This window comes from Apteryx mantelli, chromosome 2 (genome assembly GCF_036417845.1).
Source record: "Apteryx mantelli isolate bAptMan1 chromosome 2, bAptMan1.hap1, whole genome shotgun sequence".
NCBI lineage: Eukaryota > Metazoa > Chordata > Aves > Apterygiformes > Apterygidae > Apteryx > Apteryx mantelli.
Window position 1 is genome coordinate 123,927,403 of NC_089979.1, and position 20,565 is coordinate 123,947,967.

At 39.8% G+C, this 20,565-nt stretch overlaps 1 protein-coding gene across 3 annotated transcripts in view; it reads left to right on the plus strand.

Annotated features, from left to right (window-relative positions):
• Positions 1–20,565, plus strand: part of GADL1 (glutamate decarboxylase like 1) — an 86,078-nt gene that overhangs the window by 43,954 nt on the left and 21,559 nt on the right. For 2 of the 3 annotated variants that reach the window (XM_067292463.1, XM_013950718.1), the window contains exons 12-14: positions 931–1,130; positions 5,663–5,714; positions 8,826–8,915. In XM_067292463.1, the coding sequence (XP_067148564.1) occupies positions 931–1,130; positions 5,663–5,714; positions 8,826–8,915 (342 nt within the window). Of the gene's footprint in view, positions 1–930; positions 1,131–5,662; positions 5,715–8,825; positions 8,916–20,108; positions 20,153–20,565 lie in introns of those variants that run through there. The other variant, XM_067292464.1, reaches the window with a different exon arrangement.

Genomic DNA, 20,565 nt, shown 5'->3' on the forward strand with positions numbered 1-20,565 from the left:
ACATTTTTTTTTCCTCACTTGTTTTTAGCATCACTGACAAATCCACAACTCTTCTGTCTCCCAGGCTTCTTGTAGGGCCATCCTCATCTCTGCTCTTGTAACTTACTTTTTGCCAGCCCTTCTCTCTACTTCATAGTATTAGAATATACTTCAGTATTTCATTCTTCAGCCAGTGGGAGCTGGAGCCTGCAAATCACTGAATAGAAGTAACAAACCGTGATCAGGGTACACCACAGTACCCTTTCTAAGACTTATTTTCAAATGCTAAAAATTGTCAGAACTTAAAAATTGTCAGAACTTTGAAAAGAAACAATTGGGGTTGTACTAATAATCTCCTTGTGGTGTTTCCACTGAACCAGTCAGATAATCTATGCTAAATCTTCAGAGGCTGTCTTTTCTGGTAAGAGGAAACACTTATTTTGGGGGTGGAGTCTTCCCTGCCTGCAACTGTTTGGGTGTATATATATGTAAAGACCTTTGTCAGATGAAAGAAGGAATGGATTGAACCATTTGTGACCATGTAGGCAGCTCCTCCGAGCCTGTTCTTCCAATTTACAGACAGAAGCAGTGGAAGGAGGTTCCCCTTCTCCCTCTTTCCCACCCATTTTATGTCTAGAGACAACCCTTTCTGTGGTACCCACTCCCATGGCCTCTTGAGATCTGAGTCAGAATTCTTCAACCTGCAACTCTTTAGTGACATTATGAAGTAAATCTGGGTTTCATTGTAGTTAGTGCTAAAACTTTGCTGAGTTCATTGGATGCAGCTTCATCCAGGGTTCTTAAGCAAAGCCATAAGCTTTGAACAGTTTTCTGCACACCCAGTTCTATTTAATAGCTGGCACAGACAGGGGAAAAATGCTTTGGCTTGTGAAGTTGAAAAGGTTTGAAAATGCGTATTAGCAATCTAAGCCTTTATTGTGTTTCTAATAGGGCCTCCTGAAGAAGTGTTACTCTGCCCAGGCAGCATACCTGTTCCAGCAGGACAAGTTCTACGATGTCAACTATGACACGGGTGACAAGTCCATTCAGTGCAGCAGACGCCCGGATGCATTCAAGTTCTGGCTGATGTGGAAGGCACTGGGAACCACAGGCCTTGAGGAAAGAGTAAACAGGGCACTGGCCTTAGCTAGGTACCTCCTTGAAATTTTGAATGTCTATTCTGTTTAACTGACTATCTGAAACAACAACAGCAGTGACATTTCTTATCTTGGGACAGACCAAATTGTTACTTTTTTTTCCCCTTTTGTTTCTACAGTATAAAAGAAGGAACTAATTAGCAAAAGCAATAGTGTTATCAAATCTGCTATAATCCCTAATAGTAGTTATTATCTGTAGCAATAGGCATAGATGTTAGCACAAAATGAAGACTGAATTAGGCTGTCAATCTTTGTTACATTTAACATTTATGTTATCTGAAACAGAAATAGGATAGTGGTGACCAATACTCTCTTTTCTAATTCATAACTGTGTGTTCTAGCATTAATGTAGAAGCAGCTCTATGTGCCAGATTCTGAGCTGCTTCTAGCAAGAAGTGAATTTGCCATTCTTCTGTCCACTTCATCCCTTGTGACTGAGGAAATACAGAAGGCCAATGTTTTGGGGAAATTCCTATGAGGCCAGTCTGGCTGTCCTGATGGACTTCTATCTACTCTGTTAATGTTAGCATGTAGTAGAGGTACATGAAGGGATAAGGAGATTGTTTGAGGCACTATTGCTTTTTATTTTTTTCCTCAAATTTGTTTAAATTCTTAATGCTTACAATATGGTCAGTTATGGGCTGAAGCACTTTTCTGGTCTTTTTCCCCCCACTCTTCCCTTTTTCAATTTTACTAAGTTTTTGGTCTTGCAGCACTGAGTTTCACAAGTGAATTCTGCTAAATTCTTGCTGGAGGGTGTTTCCAAAGTGATGGTGATGGGATGGATGATCTTCTGGGAAGAAACTTCTTTTGAAAAGTTGTTTTGTTTTCTGATAGAAGAAATAATATTGAAATAACATAATGGACCATTAAAAAATAGTTCACTTAGAGTATCTTGTTTATGCAGCACTTATTCAACATGCACCATAATAAATCTTAACCCATGCCTGGAGTAGCTGCACACTACTGTAATTCAAGTAATTAATATTTTAAAATGGTCACCCATATCCTATTGCCATTTTATTTTTGATATGAAATACCAACCTGAAAAGAGCAGTAACTGAATGCTTACTCTGGTGAAAACTAAGGGGATAGTCTCACTTTAACAGAGTCAGTTAAAGAAAAGGTTTAAACATCCATGATGTAAAACCAATGTGGGTTAGAAAGGAATAAACAAAAAGAAGCAAAACCAGAAAAGCCCAAATGAGTTGCAGCTTGTTCTCTCTTATTTCTTCAAGCCCACTTGTTATTTGGCTGGTTTAAGTGTTCCTAAACATCTTCTAGGTAAATTGCACCTTGTTTTCATTCCAGACCGTTGTACTGTTTGGTGTCTATACAGAGTATGCAATTCATTTTGCTATCGGTAGGAGAATTCAGCCATATCAAGGTCACTGGTCAAGGTCATTTGACTGAGAGTATACTGATTAATGATCTTCTGGGACTGTTATTTTCTTTGAATGTTAGGATTAGCTGGTAGCACTTCTAAGAAGTAAGGACGTTGTCTTTTTTTTCTCTTTCCTTTAAGAAGAAAATTAATTCTCAGCCATTATCTGACGAAGTATATTCTTTACAGTAGCTGCATTGCTGTCTTGAGTTTGCATGGGCACAGGCACTTTGCAGCTGAGACATCAGGTTCACTGGGCACTATGCCAGGTTTCTTAACTATTCAGCAGCTGTGCAGCTTTTCTCCTGATCTGTTACAGTAGGTTTTACTTTGTTGCAAAGATAATATTTCAGTGTTCCTGAACAAACCTGGATTGTTTCTGGAACTAGTCCACTGACTTTGCTACTTGCTCTCAAGAATTCTTTCCATGGTCAGGCAGAGTTGCAAAAGTCTTAAGGTAATTGCAGTTGTGCATTTTTTTTGTATCAAACATTGCTTATTGGCTATTCCATTAATTTATTCTTGTTTTAAAGGTGAATCGTGTTTTCAGTTTATTAAGTTAGATTAGATAGCTCAGGAGTACTGTGATCCTATCTGTTTGGGAAGGCTTATTTTTAAACTACCTTCAGCAGAGCATTCTGCTGATCGCTTTGGAAAGGTTTATATATATATATATGTATTTTACTTTGATGTAAGGAAGTTGCTTTATGAAGCAGACTAAAAAGAAAATAGAAATAAACTGCTTTTAGAGTGTAACTATACCTAACTGCATATTATGCTTCAGCATCTTTGCAGTTTTTCTGCATGATTCCTCTTATGATGACGCCCACTCTTAACACAGACACCTGTCTACATTCACTGCAGATTCCCACCCCTCATTTTCTGCAAGCCTTAATCATTGCAAATACTACTACTTCTCTCCTCCAGTCCTTACCCAGCCCATTCTGACATTCTATGAACTTGACATGATAATAAAATTCCACTGTCAACTATGGAAAGATGCACAAAGAAAATTGCCTCACTGCTGTCAAATGGTCCTGCCAAGATAAATCATAGGTGATGGATTTTTCTAATGGCTGCCTTTTTAGGTCATTGGCAGTGTAGTTAAGAAAAAGATTAACAGTGTTGTGAGCCTGACCGACATTAGCTATCCTATGTCAGATGGTGTTTAAAAAAAACAACAAAAACCTGGGGTTAGAAGGCAAGATATTAATCATTCTAAAATAGCTCAATCCCTATTTAAGACCTTGAGGAAAAAAAGAGATGATTGTACTTAGGTCCCTAACAAGAATTTCTTTCTTATGATGTATTTAAAAAAAAAATTATTGAGGCACACTGTCTTATGAATAGCCTGCTGGTTGTGCTGGATATCATTTTTTGTGATGCAGACAAGTACTGTCTTATCAGCAGGGCAGAAGCACTAGCCTGTGTTACTTGGGACAATTCACCTATGAGAACAGTATCCCTCCCACTTGCCCGCCTCCCCCTCCACCCGAGATGTCTAGCATCTCTCTCTCTCTCTCTCTCTCTCTCTCTCGATACAGATATAGATATATCTGGCCTATATCTTATATCTAGCTTGTCTATACTTACCTTTCAGTCTGCCTTTCTTTCAACCTAAACATTAGTATGGGCCTTAGTGGCCAGACAACAAATGCACACAGTAGGAGCAAGTCGAAATGATCATGGCAGAAAAGAACCAGAACCTTGACTTGTTACAGTGAGCATTTGAAAAATCTTAACAGTGCACAGTTCAGTGTAACTCGTACAGCTGTGCGTTGTTGGAGCTAGCACTCCAGCACAGCAGTCTTTTTTTTACGGGGATGTGTGCTAAGAGGTAATGAGTCACATGCACAGTACTTGTTAATGATAAACAACGTGACAACTCCCCATGCTCTGTTTTGAAAAATGTATACCATCGAGGGTATTATTTACTGTCTCCCTAGACAACCCATTTTCGCAGCATGTCTGCTGAAATATCAGGCTTTGCTGATACAACTGTGCTAGTGGTTTCCCTGGGGGGACAGTTTTCAGGCATGTGGATAGGACTGAAGGGGGTTATTTTGATAATATTTTTCTTTCTCTGGTACTGAATAAAAGAATTATTTGTGTAATGACCAGTAAAGCAGCTGCAGGCAGCAAAATACCAAATTAATGCAATAAAAGAACAGATTTGTTCACAATCAGCAGTTTAACCAACTCTTATTAGTGTTGAACAGAAATCTTCATGGTACCATCTTGTGTGGAAGAGTAAAATTCTGATGAGAAATGGAAATGCTGTATGAATTTAAGATAACTCCTTTGGAGTTTTCCTTGGGAAGGCTTTGGGAGGGAGAATAAGGACAGAAGTCCTAGCTCTGTCAAAATGTCCTCTTTGCTCATAATTCCTGAGTTACGTTTGCCAGTGGCAAAGCTGAAGTCATGTTTTAAAAAATTCCTTTAACTTGAAGCTGTTTGGATCAAAAGTTTTGGTTCAAATCCATCCATTCATTAAAGGCTTTCATGTTTTTCATACTGGCAGGAGAAAGAAAAAGAGGAAAGAAATACTTATTTTAGAGCATTGTTAGCATAGCAATTATTGTACATCAGCAGTGAGTCACTGGGTGGAAATGTGCACTGTTGTGTAAAATGTGGAACAAGGGCAGTACTGGAAAAAACGATAGGCTGGAAGTACATGAGCAAGTTTTGAAGTCAAACTAGGGCCAAACTAGGGGAACCTGGTGGCAATGGTGGAAGTGCAAAAGATGTCAGGGTGGCCATGAAATAAGACAGCAGGCAGCACAACATCTACACTTGAAGAAAAAAGATTGAGGAATTAATTCTTAGAGAGCAACATCAATGGAAAACTGCATCAGGGAAGTTCACAGCCTGCTGCAAATAAGGTCAATTTGTACCACGTGGCTCCACTGAAAATCTGTGCCTGAGGACAGAATTTGGCCTCGCCTTAGTGCTCCTTGGCTGGCTGTAGTCTTTATTTGTTTTCAGAAGCTGATAGCTACTGCATTTTCACAGCAGGTAGAAATGAGGTTTAATTCTGGCACTTTTTTTTTAAAGTCTGTATAAGCATTCAAGAGCTGCTTTTGTTGTTGCTAGTAAGTATTGTGTTGTTCTGTGTTGTAAAAGCCTGCATCTTTAATTACAGATATCTAGTAGAGGAAATTAAGAAAAGAGAGGGATTTCAGCTTCTGTTGGAGGTAAGTGAAAATGGAACTTAAGTGGAATTAAGTTTATGGCCAAATTTGTGTGGTGTTTGTTTTTGTTTTTTGGTTTTTTTTTTTTTTTGAGAAATGTTAATTTTGTATTTCAAGTGTCTAATTTAATAAGCCTTGTATATTGCAGAGGCACAGATGTGCTTGAATACATAACATGCTCTGTATTCTGTCCATATAATCAGTCTACCTATTTCCTCAGCTTCAGGGCCCGTGTTGGCTCAGGATGTGTAGGTGGAGCGCTTTTCTGCAAAAATCAATAGTATGGTTAACAAAAAGCCTGTGCTTGCCAGACCTGTGGAAAAGACTATATGCTGGATTGAAAAATAGTGAGAATATCATCATTAAAATCCATGCTTTTTTTTCCTCTCCTTAATTCTGTTTCTATCTCCATCTTCCTAAAAACTACAAAATGATTGGATTTTTCATCCATATTTGCTGAATCTGTCAGCTTATTTCCTGATGACAGTCTTATTCAGAGGAGAGTGAGTAAAACAGGCAGGGCTATAACTCTCCATTGCTCCCCCTATCCCTAGCTCTTTGGTTAGCAAGACCAGTATGTGGGGGCATTGAAAAGACCTGTCATTTTAGAAAAGCTTTCAGCACTGTTGGAAGTGTATATGTGTGAAAGACAGCTGGGTGTGTAGCGCTGGGGGGGATGAGAGCACACAGAGGGAGGAGGAAGGGAGAGAGAAAGTGTGACACATGGAGAACAACACAGCACAAATACAGATTTGATTTGATTTATACTTGCTGATGCAATGAGATTTCCAGGTTAGGCTGGAAGACATGAAAAATAAAATTTTCTCTTTAACTTTGAAAACTGCTTATTTGAAAATGCATACTGGGAAGCTTTACAGGGAGTGAAGAATGCTGGGCAGCAATACATGTTGCTGCAGGAATGTTAAAGTTATCTCTTCTCCATTAATGTAGAGCTTAGCAGAGAGGCCAGGTCTACAGTAGATATGAAAGACGCTGGAGAAAGCCAAGGTTGCTGTTTAGTTCCTCCAGGAACAGGGCACCTGGATTAGGAATGGGGCTGGAGGCAGTGCTGTAGTATGGGCTATGGGAAGGAGGTTGCGCAAGGGTTAGAGAGGTTTTCAGGAGTGCAGGAGGACAAGGAGTGGGAATTTAAAGAAAGACTGCTGATAGGCAGTCTGATTTATGCAAGCACTTCCTGAAAAGCAAATGGACTTTGGACAACAAGCTCAGGAAGATGATTCTCTGATATATGCAGTGAGGAAAGTCTTATAATGAGAACCATTCTATGGCTTGGAAATGCTACTGGTGCATGAGTCAGCTTGAACTCCTCTGATATAATTGCTTACCTGCTTGGGTAAGAGCTATGACAAGAGGACCAGAAATAGTGAAGCATAGTTAGGGGTGGTTTTTTTTCTAGGAGGAATAGTGTGTTTTTGGAGGGGAATAATGTATCTGATGTGTAAAAGGAAACTGAGATAATCAAGGAGGCAATATAAGCAAAGACAATATAGTAATATTAGCCATCTGCCTAGCCCTGTCATCCAATTTTAAACTGTTTTAAGATAAACCATAACTGTCAGCTAGTGCTTGTGCTCATGAGGAAATTGCTGCCTTTTCAGGATCTGTGTTTATGTGTGCACTTGATGCATGCTCGTTGGTGAAAGAAATGGGACTTTAAGAGCTGAGCCTTATTTCATTCTGTGGCAGCAGGTGGCAGGTCTGCAGTTCTGTTCCTGCTGACAATGATATTCTCCTTGATGATTAAATTGTATTTAATGCATTCTTTGAAGTGAGGCAGAAAATGATACGAGCAGTTCCCAATGCCCTTTCATGAAAGAACATGTCTCAGCTGGTGGGCTCTCCTCATTCAGGAGACTGCCTTAGATTGCAATAGCAGCACATTCGCAGTAGGGCAAAGAGATGGTGTGAGCCAGCTATCAAGCTCCCTTTTAATTTCTTTTTTTTTCTTCCTTCAGCCAGTACTAATGAGGGTGGTGTGTGGGAGGGGAGAGGGGCGTGAGTGTTTATAGTCCATGTTATAATCTAGACTCCAGTTAAATACCGAGTTGCAAGCAATGTAGGTCAAGATTAAGTGAGCAGAGTGTTTTCATGGGTAGTATTGGGTGGGTTTAGAACACAAATCTATTCTTCATGCTATCTGTACTGGTAAAAATAAAACTTGTTCCAAATTAGCAGGAAATATTAGCAGGCTGTGCAGTGGTCTGCTGGGAACACTTTCTCAAGCATATATGAAACAAACCTCTTAAGCACAAAATCCTCCCCCTGCCTCCCCCCCTTTTTTTTTCCTTAATGCATGATGAACACCCATTCTTGTCAGGAGGCTTGCAGCTAACTCTCAGTTGAGTTTAAAGGCAAAATTTCTCCAGAGGGAAGCAGAGATGTCTCATCTGGCTTTGCTCAAAAGATCTGCTCAGATATGTGAACAAGGTGTATTGAAGATATGGCCACATATCATGCCAAGGGACTTGGGATCCTTATAAAATATAGGAATTGAAAAGGCCAGCATTAACTCCAGCACTATGTAGTGTATTGTACATTATATGATATAAAAGGAGATTAGCGTTATTGAGCAGAAAAAGGCCTAGGTGTGCATGTGTTAAATGGTGTCCAAATTTAGGAGTTCGTAAGGTGTGTTTTGTGGAAAAAGCGTCATAGGAAATCTCCATTAAAAAAAAATAGAAATTGCACTCTTCCCTTTAAAGCTGCTTCAGTTTTGAAATCCATCAGGAAAGTTCTCTATACCTCTCTTGCACTTTCTTTCCTAATCAAAATTTTTAGTGAGCAAAGCAGAGTTTAAGTGTGTGTATAGAAGAGAAAAGAAAAAGGAACCCCAACAGGTTTCCTTTTTCTGGCAGCAGGAAGAGAAGCGAACAGTGTGAAAACTATTTCTAGTTTCAGAAAAGGGAAGCAGAACATTCAGTGAGTTGTAAGAGGAGGTTTTGATGGGAAAAGATCTAAGCTCAAAGGCTTCTTTTCTTTTTCTTTTTTAATTTTTTTAACAAAATATAAGCTGGAACATTTTTGACCTGCTGTAATGTGTATTTCTATCCCATTTGTTACATTTCATAAGCAATCATTTGTTCTCTTGTTCAGCCGGAGTATGCAAATGTTTGCTTTTGGTACATTCCACCAAGCTTAAGAAAAATGGAGGAAGGACCTGAATTTTGGCAGAAGCTGCACCAGGTGAGTGTCACATGAAAAGTATTATCATAGGTTGCTGTTTCATCTATGTGCCAGATAAGAATGCAAAATAGCTCCTGGCTTTGCCTGTCTTTAACCCATCAGTAGAGTGCTGATTTAATCCTTAAATAGATGTTAGTAGGATTTTTAAGTTTGTTCTCTATTTAGACAAGGCTAATTAATTTTTTTCTTAATGTAAGAAATGCAGGCATTTACAAGTATTCAGCTTACTATGAAAGCTGTTAGCAGATGGTAGAACTGAGAGAAGATGAACAGTGTTGTCTGTATCTCTTGTCTAGACAGAGTATTCATTACCTATTTCAGACACTTAACATTGTCCTTGGGACTTGTTTTGCATTATCTCTAGATAATGCAAGTGAGGAAATGCTTAAGAATACATTTCTGATGTTAAATAACCCAAATGTGAAACCAGAAATGGGGAAAAAAATTAATGGTGAGCCTTTTGGTAAGTCTTTGCCATTCTGGTAGAAAATCATGAACTTCTTGAAAAAAGCATCAGTTAAATTTTGAAATAACTAGCAGGGAATCAGTAGTGAAGACTTAATTAAGAAAACAATAGAAACTGTAGTATTATGTATTACTGAATAAGCTGTTCTGTGAGGAATTAATTTAAGTTCATCATTTGCTCCTCTCTGAGCAGCTTCAGTGTTTTGCATTTATTTTTTTCCTAACATTAGTTACTAAAAACTTAAACTAGAACATGCGTGTGTGTACTATAGACAGAACATGTATTCTTCCAGTCAAGTCTGGCTCTTCTAGCAGCTTTTATTTCATAGGAATTGCTTTTAATTTAATGCTAGATACTGTTGTCTTCTGGGGTGAGGTCTTCCTTAACCCCAGTGTTTGTATTTTTTGCAGTAGAAAGCCGTGCATAGCCGCAGTGTGGACATGGAGGCTTTTCATATTTTCGCAGAGCATGGATGGTTTATGATCCTTTCATATGAGGATTTGCTTGTCTCGTTGCAGTGACAAGGCTATGCACAGCTGTATATCTGTTCCTGGGAAGGAGTGAGGCTTTGAAAAGGGGCAATGCGAAGGCGTAGAAGGCATAATGTTGCTGATGCCATCTTTGATTTATGTGTGCTGGGGAGATGATTGAGGAGGGAAGGGATGAAGCACAGCAGATTCCTTTGGCACATACATGGTGTGCGAGAGAGGTTTTTTGAGCATAACTTTCTTGTTCTTTGCGGCTTCACACTGCTTCCAGTCACGGTGGGAAATAAATGCTTAGCTTTAGTTTGTTTGCTGATACAGATGGGCGCACCCTGGAAATGCAGATTCCTAGCAAGTGTTTTCAGGGAGAGGACTTGGAAGGAAAGGAAAGTCTGCAGTTTTTCCCAACAACCGAGTACCACTCCCCAACTATCCTTTTCATGGGCAATGTGACTTCCCCCCCCCCATCTCGATTCATGTGCCTCCTCTGACAAAGCACTAAACCAAAACCTATTCCCTCCTTCTCCCCCAAACCCCAAACAAAACCCACAAAACAGAGCAAAACTTCTCTAGCAAAGCAAGACACTGGCACAGATTTTTCTCCTTTGGGGGGACAGAAAAGAGGAAACAACACATGATGACTCTTAGTTGCATTGCTGTAGGCACTGCTGGGGCGATTGTTGGACGCTAGAGATGAGCCTGCTCTAGAACTAGAGCACGGTGTTTCACTTCCCAGGTACTCTGCAGGGACAGATCTGGGGCTACTTCACTTCTTGGCTGCTGAGGGCCAATTTGGGGCACAATGTGTATCACCAAGCAGATGCGATGACAGCTGGATCACCCAAAATAAGGCTGTGGGGTTTTTTTTCAGCTAATGTGGATTTGTTCGGTAATCTAATGTTGCTGATGCAAACAATTTAGTCATTACATTAGTATTACATTAATCAGTACAAATATACAGCCGGGCAAGAAGGAATGTGTCCTTACCAGCAAGGTGTAAGTGATAGGAGGATGAAGACCGGAGAGGTTATTGCATCATGCCATTGGTAGGCAGGTAGGGATGTATACAGTTGTGTGTCTGCAAGTGCTTCCTGAATATTCCCATTACTTCACTAAAATGAGCATTAAAGTGCTTTAATTTACAATCTGTCTTTCCACACAACATTTTAACACCACAGTTATTCTGTTTATTCAGAGATCAATCATCTGTTTTGTTGGCCTGTGTATCTGACAATAATTAAGAAAAGATATGTCTTAAAAATCCCTCGAGCAAGTCATTGATTTTATTCAACTGCTTGTTCAGCAATATTGTTCAGAGTAATAAGCTGTCTTCTAAGGTTAGTTATGTGAGTTTTAGTGCTGGTGAAAGCTGTTAGCCAATAGCCCTAGTCTCAAGTTCTCAGCTTCACGAAGAATTTGTGTAGTTCTATGTGAAATAATCTTGCAGGTGTTCCGCTGTGCTGGCTCTTCTCCAGCTTTCATGGCCCACTTTATGTGGAAATGCGTCAGGGCTGGCTGGATCGCAGCGTAATAGCCTGTTACGATGTCAGTCTTCTAGATGTCCTGTATAAACTGTGACTTTTAGAGGGTTTTTGGTAGGTTTTTCATTTGTTTTTAAATTTTGGGGCCTTGGTTTTAGGTATAGCGTTTGCCCTCTTCATAGTCTCAAATATGCAAAATGGAAAGGTGATGGGAAAGAGTGGTCTGGAAGATTTGGGACAGCCTGTGGCTGGGCACTTGAGTCATCACTTGGACATTTTTGAGAACAACAAACAACACAGTGGGTGAGAGCAAAGGCCAACTGGGAATTCTGTGCACAACCATGAAGTCTTGCAACATTTTCAACCGTTTACTTCAGAAGTTAGCTGCATAGTGAAACTGGTTTTCTATACAGTACAGCAAGGTATTGCAGATGGTCGGAAGTAGTCCATGCCCTGAACATTTTGCACTACTCTGAGTGCCTAGCAAATGGCATAACTCATAAAGGAAACTGTGATTTAAGGTGTTTTTTTTGAATGACATTCTTCACCAAAAGTAAAGAGGGATTTCTTCTTGTAGAAACCATATAAATAGCACACTCTGGTAAATGGGGAGCAACTGTAACATTCATCTAGAAATATTTGTAAGTACTGTTGTTTTGTCATTGCAAAATTGGGGCAGTTGCTTCTAACCTCGAATTGATGTAATTCATGGGCTGAAGGAACAAGCCTTGGAATTGCTTTGCTAGTACTGTATGTGCCCCCTAGTGGTATCTTTACTTCTTTTTATGAAATGCCATAAAATTTACAATGAATTTACTTTGTTTACTGCTGAGGATAATCAATGTGTCACAGAGTTGCAATGAGGAAAGTGTAACTGGAAATTGTAAGCCAGATATGAAAGTGTGTGTTGGGGAATAGACATTTCAAATGCAGCCCATTCCAATTTTCACATTTTATCAGTAACAACAAATAGCCATGCATATTCTTATTCGTAAAAATCTTCTCTTTAGCAATTTAGAGGTGGAGGCTGGCTTTCTCAGGTTGTGCTGGTGTGTTCCCAGCTGATGCAGAACTAGGTGGTTAGTAATAATTTTGTCTCTGAAAAGCCTCCTGAAAGCGCAGGATATGCTAAAAAGCAAGGAAGGGTTTGGAGGGATGCATCTAGAACTATTGGCATCCTGTTGTTAGCCCAGCCAGCCAGCCACGCCTTGTATGTTCTGGATCAGCTTGTAGTCTGCTCAAACTCATTGTGGTCTAGAGGACTAGGAAGCAAACATGGAAGTAACTATCTTCAACAGCCCTCTTCTGCTGAGCCTAATGCAGCCTGGATTTGGCAAAAGATCTGGAGCATAACTGTAGGTAGACTGTTGCATATTGAATGTTGGTGCAGTGGAGAAGGCTAGTGGTATGTTGCTAAGTATCACTTCAGTCCTCAAAATGGGGTTAAATGATTTCAATAGGTTCCTGGTGGGTCTTTTATGCTTTACTAAACTTTGCCTGGTCTGTAGTTCTAAACAGCATATGCTGGGGTATGAGATTTCCAATGGTTCAGTAAAGCTTTTATGCAAAGCACTTAGTTTCAATTAGTCATAATTCTAGCGTATCAGTCTTAGAATTTTGTTTTTTTTTTTTTAGTTTGCTTTCTGACCTTTTGTGGATTTTTGGCCAAATAATGCGAAACGTATTGTTTATATTAGAAGGCTCAGGAGACGGAGCATTTCACAAGCATAAGGTGGTTATTCTCCACTGGCAAGTAATTTCATAATAAAGCCTATGTAAATAAAGCCTGGAATGTTATCCGCCCCCCTTAATAAAAGGTAACCTTATTCCTACCTTTCCCCCCACTTAAGAGAAGAATATAGCTGTCTGCTAACTGAAGGCATATTTGTAAAATAGCCTGTCATGCTGACTAGTGTTATGATACATTTATATAATGAGAGGCTCCATATCAAAGCAGAAATGTAAGGAGGTTGAAGCAGTGTTGCCTTAGCAACCTCTGATTCTTGTGGTCTTTGTGGTATAAATCAAACCTTAATCAAGGACCTGATTCAGTATTCCTCCTGTATCCAAAATACTTATTGACTGCAGTGACAAGTTTGAGTGGGAAAGGAGAACAGGACCTGCACAGAGTATATTAATAGTGTTTGTCCTCTATATTTATTTTGGAGCAGCTAGAGAAGAATGGCATAGATTACAACCACAGCACTAAATGCAGAGGGCCCAGGTCTTTGCACAAGAAAGGTCCCCAGAATGTCACTGCAAGTATATTTCCACTTGGCGTTTGTGTGCAAAACGCTGTCAGTTAAGTGTCTGACCTCCTTCTGTACTATACTTTGTATTTTTCTTACACGTTAAAATGTTATTTCATTTTTTGTTGTATGTTTAAAGAGTGATATTAGAGACTTGATTCTGTGACCTTTGAATTTTTCTTACAACAAATTAAACAATATTTTAATATGCATGTTTAAAGAGTAATATTAGAGACTTGATTCTGTGACCTTTGCTCACATGAGTAATTTTTATGATAACAAATAGCCTTACTGACTCTAGTATCTACCTCTGAAAAGAGTTTCTGTGGAGGGCTGCATCAAATGATATCAACATTCAGCAGTAAGATTTGCACCAACTTATTTGGCAGTTAGATTGGCCAAATCACTGTGACTGACAGATCTGGAGCTGTTCATCAGTCATTCGTAAATACTGATGTTGATTTGGTTAGTCTGATCTGGTGTGCTTCCTTGTTGTGTAGAACTAATGTAATGTGCCCCCCTCCTTTTTTTTTTTCCCCCAAAGACATGAAGTTTGTTAAGGGATGGTGCCATGGCTTTTATTGCATTCTCTCAAAACCTACAAATCTGTTGACTTCAAGAAACAAAAATCCACAAGCAGAAGAGATTTGGTAGGTCTGAGAAGAAACACCTTCCAGGGAATGGATCCTCATTTTAGGGAATTGGGTGAGAATGCAAGGCCCTTCAGAGGGGTTGTCTGAAGATATTTGGCTTGTCAGGGAAATCTTCATCATCAACTAAAGTTCCAGATTCTCCATATATAACTTGAGGCAGTTACCCAAGGGAGCTACTTGAGGAGTTGGCATGGGCTTCTCTCTGTCTTTAACATGGAGAAGGAAAGTGGGAAACTCTTTGATAGTGACTCAGGCAACTGAAAGTCTGAACCACCCTTTGGAAAGGCTTGTCTGTCTTCATTATTCAGGAGGGGAAGTTTAGCAGTGCCAGAATCCTAATTTAGTTGCTTTAGTTCATAAATACAAGTAAGCAGAATCTAGCACTAAATCCTGAGCATGATGTGTGCTATGTTAGGCCCCTATTTTACAGGCTTCTAAAGGGAAGAGCTGCAAAATGTCATCCTAATTCAATGGGCCTAGCCGAATTTTAAATTCTGTGTGAAGGGGACAGAACTATAATATTCTGGGAGAAGTGAGTGCAGGCGGCCCAAGGGAAGCAAGGCTGCAAACAAAGACCATAAGAGGGAGGGGGAGTTAACCCACAAACCACAAAATAGCTAATATAATAATAACCAGGACTTCTGTTGTGTGACTGTTTCTCAAAGAACGGTGCTCAGAAGTTCAGTAAGAAAGTAAGTAGTCACTTGTTAAAGTAACAACATCTATTATTTTGAAACTAATAGGATACAATATCCTGCAGTGGATGAATAAAATATTTGTAGTTTAGCTGCATATAAATTGTTATTGTTAAGCAGAGAGATCCGAGCTCCGATAAAATGAGAAGAAACAGTACAATGGCATATAATAAAGGGAAATTATAGCAGTGTTTTAGAACCTTGCTGATGAGGGATTTGCACACTTCCCTTTTAATATGTATTTTCTGCAGTTTTATATAACTCAGCAGTACAAAAGTGTTTGTGGCTGTTAATTAAAAAAAAGGTATTTAGTAAGACTTTTTTAAATGTCATATCAATTGATTTGAGTTGTAAGAACAAAAAACTAACATGCTTCTTTTTAATTTCAGTAATTCAAAATAGAATGCTTTGCTTTCTAACTGCATTCTTGCACATAATCTTAGAATTTATGGCCTTGGTCTCAGTTATTCATTCTTGCATGAGTATTAAAACAGTAGCACTAGACTAAGGCCAGACTGACTGTTTAAAGTCTCCATCAGTAGAAGCAGGGATTAATGCTTTCTTACGTTGACAAAGTCCGTCTCACCTTAGCATTAGATCTGGACACTAGCAGCACTTTAATAAATATTTTACATTGATGAGACTGTATGCCTGCTTGACTTTCAGCCTGCATATAATGGTTTGTGAGATTGTTGACCTGTTCTCAAGCTTGCACTTTATGGGAATTGCTGGCACATCAGGTGTGTGTGTCTGTGTGCATGTGGGGGAAATAGAAAGGAGGTTTATTTGTGTGACTGTACTGTAACCTGCAGTAGATGTAATAAGACAAGGCTGAGGTGTGAACTGGTTCCTGCCCTTGCTTTCCACAGTAGTCCTAAATGATATTTTAGTAATGTATGATGTGGCAGTCTTTGAGATTTCCATCCTAGTTCTCTGCTTTGCCTGTCTACCAGACTGGCTTTTCAGGAGTAGGTGGAATTGGTTGGGCTCCGGTTAATTGGTTTTAGGTTCATAATATGGTGAGGGTGTAGCTCAGTGTTTTTACCGGGGTGATGCTGGTCTGTTGAAGTTAGATCCAGAATAAGAGAGACATTTCTGCTTTTGTAGGTCAGGGGTACTGTTTCAATTGAGGTAAATAGGCAGGAATCAACATCAGCAGAAGAGCTGATAATTACCAGCCACCTAATTTTAACCATTTAGGTTCTCTACTCTGGATAGTTGACTTTTTTTTTTAATATCCCCTTTAGTGCCTTCCTAGACTTATAATAGCAGTCATAGCCTGAGCTGATGATATTTACATTCCATCCAGCGATAACATGTCTGGCAGCAAAACATTTCTATTGTAAGCACATAGTTACACGGCTTCTAAAGCTACCCCTCAATTCACAGAACAAAGAAAAGAAACCCAAATGGTTTAGCTGCTGTAGAGTTTACTAGGCAAGAGTGCAGGACAATGTCTGTAAGAGATTTAACGTTGAGCTGTGCGTGTTCAAGGCCCACTGGGGACTGATGTCTATTGATCCCAGTGCTCAGCCTGCAAAGACGGCTGAAGCTGTGGGGAGGGAGTCTGCTGCAGCTCCGCATGTTGTGTTCAGGCTGAACAAGGATTTCTGCTTCCCTAAGCCACCTGCAGTACAAGATTGCTCAGATCTCCAGAGGTGAAGTGGATTTCATGCTAGCTGTTTCTCGCTTGAAATTCATTCAACGATAATGGAGCAGTCAATCACTTCTTGGTGTGGTAATACACATAATGGCGTGAAGTGAGGTTGAGAGGATAGACAAAGTGGAGAAAATATTGGGAGGAAATAAAATCATGAGAGACTGGTAGACTCAAGGTAAAGGGCCAAACCCTCTAGGGACATCAGTGTAACATGTATTTTCATGGCAATATGTAATGCTGTATGAAGGGACCTTAGCTAGCTCAGGTGCTAGGAGCAGTATAGCCATGTAAGTATGACACTTCACTTGGGTTAAATACTACCTCACTACGCCTAGGTAGCTAACAGGACTGTTCTTCCTGGCCCAAGTGATCACAACGACGTAGCGCGATCTCTTTTGTGTAGATGCACTCCCTTACAGGGGAAGCATAGGCTCTGTTTGTCCAATGCCTTATAAATCTTGCATGCTGCCTCCCTATAACCTGCGGCTCATTCTACCTTTCAGTTTAGATATAGAAAACAAAACAGATCTTGAACTTTTGCATTGTGAAAAGCTTTACACATAATAAATCTTTCTGTTTACTGATAGGAAGCATATAAAAAGCCTTATTTTCAAATTGAAAAATCACAGAAGCAAAGGACATTAGGAGGCACTGGGACTGCATTCTCCACTCTGGTATATTGCCACAATCTCTATTGACTAAAGGATGTTTAAGCACTGTATAAGCTACTCTTGCTATTTCTGTATGAGCAAAGACAGTATTCTTTAATTAGATCACTTTCAAATAGATACAGCATGTTACCCAGAGCAGCGGATGTTTTCCATCCATTGTTAGTCTCCCTGATTATAGAAGGAGCAAGACTGGAAAACTAAACTCCATTTCTTTTCCAGAAAAGGGAATTTGTTTTAGGATTAAATGAAGGAATTTGTGGCACAGTTCAAATAAATTAAAAAATTGTTTTCCCTGTGTTTGTGAAGAATTGAAAAAGTACAACATAAGCACCTCTAAGTTGGAGATAATGGCCATCTTGATTAAATCTTGATGATGGTCATCTTGAAAGGCAGGTAAATTAATGATGGGTTATCAGTATTTTGCAGATAAAGAAAATGAGGCCAAAAAGGCATGGGTGTATGAGTTTCTAGCTCTTTTATTTTTGCATTAAGAGCACTCTAACACATCATCCTTATTTGTACCTCTTGTCATTTCAGACTAGCATAATAAAAATAAACACTTTTTATTTTAAGTCATCTTGCCACACAAAACAGTATTGGTTTTTGGTTCATTATTGCTGTAGAAATGAAAAATTACACATTTTGTAATGCAATTCTGTGAGACTTCTCAGAATTGCTCATATGCACTTTTTGAATATAAACGTGTGTGTAAACTCATGCACATACATGTATGTGGCTGTGTATATTTACAATTTAGGCTCACCTAAAATAAAATTATTCTTGAAAAGGGGGAGGATGGAATAAGGCATAGTAATACTGAATGAACTAGATTTTTAGAAAAACCCGTTGAATAGATCTATTGTCTGCATGTTCCAACTTCTGTTAAGCACAGTCAACACTTTGCTATTTTAATAGTCTTTGGCTACCTTTAGAGGAAGAAAAAAAAGCAACAAAGGCAAATGCCTCCTTATTTCTCACAGATATACACTTTCTAAGAACTGGGGACTTTTAAATCTACAGTTTATTCTTTGACAAAAATACTGTATGCATTCTTTGCCTATTTAGTCAGATACTTTCCATTCTAAAATTTGCTTATATGACCATGGCAAATTGATGTACTCTTGATGTTTTTTTGTTGGCTTTGGCTGCTACATCCAGATTCCTGACTACACAGTACTTGTTTGCCTAAACAACGTATATTTTCCTCTGCTTAAATAAGGCTAATTACTCTTCCTTTCCTTTGCTTCCTTCTGGAGTTAGAGCATATCAATTAATGCTTTAAATGGCCTTTTGTGCCTGCCTGTGAAGAGAACTACTCTTAATAAGAAAGCTGAGTTTGAAGACACTCAACACAGTTAAATTAGTTCTGGTTGATACCTATTGACTAGTGACTTTTTTACAAAGCAGCACTGTGCTCCTGCATATCTGTACACCTCTTCATTATGCTCTGTCTGTGCCATATGCACATTAATAACCAATGATGGAAGAAAAAAAAGTTTGAGTTATGGGCTGAACTTCAAACTACAGCTTTTTTGAAAGTGTCGTAGATCATGTTTAATAGCCTGTGGATCAAAATGAAACCCAATATACCCTCACAGGGTAACTCAATAATTGAAGCATCCCAGGAATGTCTAAGTACAGGAGTCCTGAGGTCACTAGAAGCTTCATTTTGTGCCCAGGTTTTACCTGAATAACAGCTGTCTCTTCTCACTCCCCATCATCATCTTTTGTTTCATTAACAAATGGTAATCAGATATTAATGCACTGACTTAAATGATTTTGTCTGGCCTTTTGCGGGAGAATGAACTCCCTCTTCTTCCCCTTCCCCCTCCCAGTTTTCTGTGGAATGAGACAGACAGTCATTCAGAGGCATTAGCATTTCAGAGCGTCTCCAGTATGCTTGAATCACAGCTCTGTGTGCTGGGCATCTGCAGAGCAGCCCCACAAGGGTTCCGAGAGTGCTCTCTTGGTCTGTGAAGCTGGTCCGCACACCAGCTCTGGATTTACTCCTTTCAGACATGAATCGCTGGGGGCTGTCTGAAGCATCCTAACAGGTCCTGTGGTGATGAGAATGCAGTGGTTTACCACCTGTACAGCCCCAGGGCTGCACTGTGTGGGTGGGGGAGGATGTACAGGCTTACATCAGGAAAACAGCAGTCACAGAAGGGTTTTGTGGACTCCCTGTTCTGTGGTTTGGTCTGGGAATAAATTTTGTTACTATGTGAAGGCGGTAGAAAGAAGGATGAATCTCACAGCATCCTATCAACAGAAGAAAACAAAATGATCCTCTGTAGGAAGCCTGGCCAAATGGAGGCCCCTGGGCCATTCTGGAGCTGCGATCACACGGCTCCTGTGCCGGATGTGTGCATCATGTGACTGCAGCAGAGCTGTGCTGGTGCAGGGTCTGCAGCTGGGTGCAGGGCCCTAGGTGTCAGAGGTAGGGAGGCAGCTGCGCAGCCTGGATCACTCCCGTCCCTCTGCGGGTGATGCTGCTCCCCAAGGAGCTGTTGTTTCGTGCCTGTTAGCTGCTCCCAGAGCTGCCCTTCCTGCAGCTCTCCAAGCTGTGGCCCCCCCTTCCCTGTGAGGATTTTGGTATGCAGTTCAGAGGATCAGGAATTCTGTCTTTTCTGCTCTACAGGGGGAGTTTGAACTGAATCAGGTTTATGGCCAAGGAATGCAAATGAGAGGATAACGGATGATTTGTAGGTGAACACTTGCAGTGAACATTTTGGGATGCGCTGGGGACTGATGAGGTGATTGCCCAGTGGAGCCTCTGGCTTGCTACCTGATGGTTGTGTGTGTTCCTTAACCTCTCTGATACTTGATATTTCAGCTCTGAAGGATATGTGCAAGATCAGCGTAATGCCTGCCCCTCCCATTGGTCCTATGCATAGGATTAATCTCTCAGAGAGGTAAACAAAGAATGTGACCAAACAAAAATTATTTTCAGCAGTTGCTTATTTAGTGAATAATATTTCTTGCTTTTTTGCATGCAGCAAAACTGCAATGTGGAATGGAAGTCGCGTTCTTGGTTTGCACCTTTTTAAATGCAGCCTCTCCCTCTGCAAGGGTGTGGTAATAGGAGATTCTTTGAATACTTTAAATATTTTATGAAGGTACTTGAATATCAGAAATTGCAGGTGGGCTAAATGACAATCTCATGAATGAATAATGAATGCTAGTGTGGTCTGTTGGTAGTGGCTTTTCAAACAAACCCGTTCTACAGTAAACAATAAAGTTTCCTCTAGTTGCAAATCTTTCTAGTGGTATTGCAACCATTCTGACCTGCC